At 46.5% G+C, this 4,271-nt stretch overlaps 1 protein-coding gene across 1 annotated transcript in view; it reads left to right on the plus strand.

Annotated features, from left to right (window-relative positions):
- Positions 1-682: 682 nt before the first annotated feature.
- LOC139581935 (amyloid beta A4 precursor protein-binding family B member 1-interacting protein-like) overlaps positions 683-4,271 on the plus strand; it is an 8,033-nt gene continuing 4,444 nt past the window's right edge. The window contains exons 1-2 of the mRNA XM_071412128.1: positions 683-752; positions 865-1,098. Coding sequence (XP_071268229.1) covers positions 683-752; positions 865-1,098 — 304 coding nt within the window. The remainder of the gene's footprint in view (positions 753-864; positions 1,099-4,271) is intronic.

The raw sequence follows: 4,271 nt of genomic DNA on the forward strand, positions 1-4,271 counted from the left end.
CGGCGCAGACGCTTGTCGGATGTGGCAGGGCCTGCAAACCATTACAGACTACAAAGGGAAGCACAGCCGAGAGCTGCCCAGTGACACGAGCCTACCAGACAAGCTGAACTACTTCTATGCTCGCTTCGAGGCAAATAACACTGAAACATGCATGAGAGCTCCAGCTGTTCCCGGAAGACTGTGTGATCACGCTTTCCACAGCCGATGTGAGTAAGACCTTTAGAAAGGTCAACATTCACAATGCCTCAGGGCCAGATGGATTACCAGGACGTGTACTGCGAGCATGCGCTGACTTACTAGCAAGTGTTTTCAATGACATTTTCAACCTCTCCCTGTCCGAGTCTGTAATACCAACATGTTTTAAGCAGACCACCATAGTCCCTGTGCCAAAGAACCCTAAGGTTACCTGCCTAAATGACTACCGACCCATAGCACTCACGTCTGTAGCTATGAAGTGCTTCGAAAGGCTTGTTCATGGCTCACATCAACCCCATCATCCCAGAAACCCTAGACCACTCCAATTTGCATACCGCCCCAACAGATCCACAGGTGATGCAGTCTCTATTGCACTCCACACTGCCCTTTCCCACCTGGACAAAAGGAACACTTATGTGATAATGCTATTCATTGACTACAGCTCAGCATTCAACACCATAATGTCCTCAAAGCTCATCAATAAGCTATGGACCTTGGGACTGAACACCTCCCTCCGCAACTGGATCCTGGACTTCCTGACGGGCCGCCCCCAAGTCGTAAGGTTAGGAAACAACACATCCGCCACTCTGACCTCAACACAGGGGCCCCTCAGGGGTGGGTGCTCAGTCCCCTCCTGTACTCCCTGTTCACTCATGACTGCACATCCAGGCATGAAATTTACAGATGACACATCAGTGGTAGGCCTGATCACCGACAACGATGAGACAGCCTATAGGAAGGAGGTCAGAGACCTAAACGGGTGGTGCAAGGACAACAACCTCTCCCTCAACATGATCAAGACAAAGGAGATGATTGTTGACTACAAGAAAAATAGGACCGAGCACGCCCCCATTCTCATTGACTGGGCTGCAGTGGAGCAGGTTGAGAGCTTCAATTTCCTTGGTGTCCACATCACCAACAAACTAACATGGTCCAAGCACACCATGACCGTCGTGAAGCGGGCACAACAATACCTATTCCCCCTCAGGAGACTGAAAAGATTTGGCATGGGTCCTCAGATCTTCAAAAGGTTCTACAACTGCACCATCGAGAGCATCCTGTCTGGTTGCATCACTGCCTGGTATGGCAACTGCTCAGCCTCCGACCGCAAGGCACTACAGAGGGTAGTGCGAACGGCCCAGTACATCACTGGGGCCAAGCTTCCTGCCATCCACAACCTTTTTACCAGGCGGTGTCAGAGGAAGAGGAAGGAGGACAATTTCACTTATATGTTTATTAAATACTATTGTTTAGTATTTGGTCCCATATTCCTAGCACGCAATGACTACATCAAGCTTGTGACTCTACAAACTTGTTGGATGCATTTACTGTTTGTTTTGGTTGTGTTTCAGATTATTTTGATGGTAAAGTAATGGTAAATAATATATTGTGTCATTTTGGAATCACTTTTAAATGTAAATAAGAATAGAATATATTTCTAAACAGTTCTACGTTAATGTGGATGCTACCATGATTACGGATAGTCCTGAATAAATCGTGAATACCGATGAGAGAGAAAGTTACAGATGTACAAATGTCATTCACCCAAGACATGTTAACCTCTCACCATTACAATAACATGGAAGGATAGCATTTGGGGGGGGGGGGGGGGTATGATATATGTGTGTCAAATTTTCTCACTCATTATTATTCACGATTCATTCAGGACTATCTGTAATCATGGTAGCATCCACGTTAATACAGAAGTGTTTAGAAATACACACACACACACACACACACACACACACACACACACACACACACACACACACACACACACACACACACACACACACACACACACACACACACACACACACACACACACACACACACACACACACACACTTGACCAAAAGTATGTGGACACCTTCTCGTCGAACATCTCATTCCAAAATCATGGGCATTAACATAGAGTTGGTCCACCACTTTGCTGCTATAACAGCCTCCACTCTTCTGGTAAAGCTTTCCACTAGATGTTGGAACATTTCTGCTTCTATTCAGCCACAAGAGCATTAGTGAGGTCGGGCACTGATGTTGGGCGATTACTAGGCCTGGCTCACAGACGGCGTTCCAATTCATCCCAAAGGTGGTCGATGGGGTTGAGGTCAGGGCTCTGTGAAGGCCAGTCAAGTTCTTCCACACCGATCTCGACAAACCATTTCTGTATGGACCTCGCTTTGTGCACGGGGGCATTGTCATGCTGATACAGGAAAGGTCCTTCCCCAAACTGTTGCTACAAAGTTGGTTGCACAGAATCATCTAGAATGTCATTGTATGCTGTAGCGTTATTTCCCTTCACTGGAACTAAGGGGCCTAGTCCGAACCATGAAAAACAGCCCAAAACCATTATTTCTCCTCTACCAAACATTGCAGTTGGCACTGTGCATTCCGGCAGGTAGCATTCTCCTGGCATTCCCCAAACCCAGATGTGTCCGTCGGACTGCCAGATGGTGAAGCGTGATTCATCACTCCAGAGAATGCATTTCCACTGCTCCAGAGTCCAATTTTGGCGAGCTTTACACCATTCCAGCCGACGCTTGGCATTGTGCATGGTGATCTTAGAGTTGTGTGTGGCTGATCGGCCATGGAAACTTATTTCATGAAGCTTCCGACGAAACAGTTATTGTGCTGTTGTTGTATCCAGAGGCAGTTTGGAACTCGGTAGTGAGTGATGCAACCGAGGACAGACGATTTTTACTCTCTACGCGCTTTAGTGTTCCTGTTCTGTGAGCTTGTGTGGCCTACCATTTCGCGGCTGAGCCGTTGTTGCTCCTAGACTTTTCCATTTCACATGACAGCACTTACAGTTGACCGGGGCAGCTCTAGCAGGGCAGAAAATTTGATGAACTGACTTGATGGAAAGGTGGCATCTTATGACGGTGCCACGTTCAAAGTCACTGAGCTCTTCAGTAAGGACATTCTACTGCCAATGTTTGTCTATGGAGATTGTATGGCTTTGTGCTCGATTATATGTGGCTGAAATAAATGAATCCACTCATTTGAAGGGGTGTACACATACTTTTCTATAGATAGTGTATTACAGCACATGTACTGCGCTCTATCCATCCTTTTTATACTATATATATTTAAGCAATAAGGCCTGAGGAGGTGTGGTATATGGCCAATATACCACGGCTTAAGGCTGTTCTAAGGCACAATGCAACGCATAGTTTTTATATTTGAGATTCTTCAAAGTAGCCACCCTTTGACTTGATGACAGCTTTGCACACTCTTGACATTCTCTCAACCATTTTCACCTGGAATGCTTTTCCAACAGCCTTGAAGGAGTTCCCACATATGCTGAGCACTTGTTGGCTGATTTTCCTTCACTCTGCGGTCCAATTCATCCCAAACCATCTCAACTGGGTTGAGGTTGGGTGATTGTGGAGGCCAGGTCATCTGATACAGCACTCCATCACTCTCCTTCTTGGTCAAATAGCCCTTATACAGCTTTGACATGTGTTGGGTCATTGTCCTGTTGAAAACAAATGATAGTCCCACTAAGCACAAACCAGATGGGATCCCGTATCGCTGCAGAATGCTGTGGTAGCCATGCTGGTTAAGTGTGCCTTGAATTCTAAATCAATCACAGACAGTGTCACCAGCCAAGCACCCCCACGCCATCACACCTCCTCCTCCATGCTTCACGGTGGGAACCACACATGCGGAGATCATCCGTTCACCTACCCTGCGTCTCAAAAAGACACAGCGGTTGGAACCAAAAATCTCAAATTTGGACTCATCAGACCAAAGGACAGATTTTCGCTGGTCTAATGTCCATTGTTCGTGTTTCTTGGCCCAAGCAAGTCTCTTCTTATTGTTGGTGTCCTTTAGTAGTGGTTTTCTTTGCAGCAATTCGACCGTGAAAACCTGATTCACGCAGTCTCCTCTGAACAGTTGATGTTGAGATGTGTCTGTTACTTGAACTCTGTGAAGCACTTATTTGGGCTGCAATTTCTGAGGCTGGTAACTCTAATGAACTTATCCTCTGCAGCAGAGGTAACTCTGGGTCTTCCTTTCCTGTGGTGGTCCTCATGAGAGCTAGTTTCATCATAGCACTTTATGGTTTTTGC

The sequence above is a fragment of the Salvelinus alpinus genome, chromosome 7 (genome assembly GCF_045679555.1).
Source record: "Salvelinus alpinus chromosome 7, SLU_Salpinus.1, whole genome shotgun sequence".
Lineage (NCBI taxonomy): Eukaryota > Metazoa > Chordata > Actinopteri > Salmoniformes > Salmonidae > Salvelinus > Salvelinus alpinus.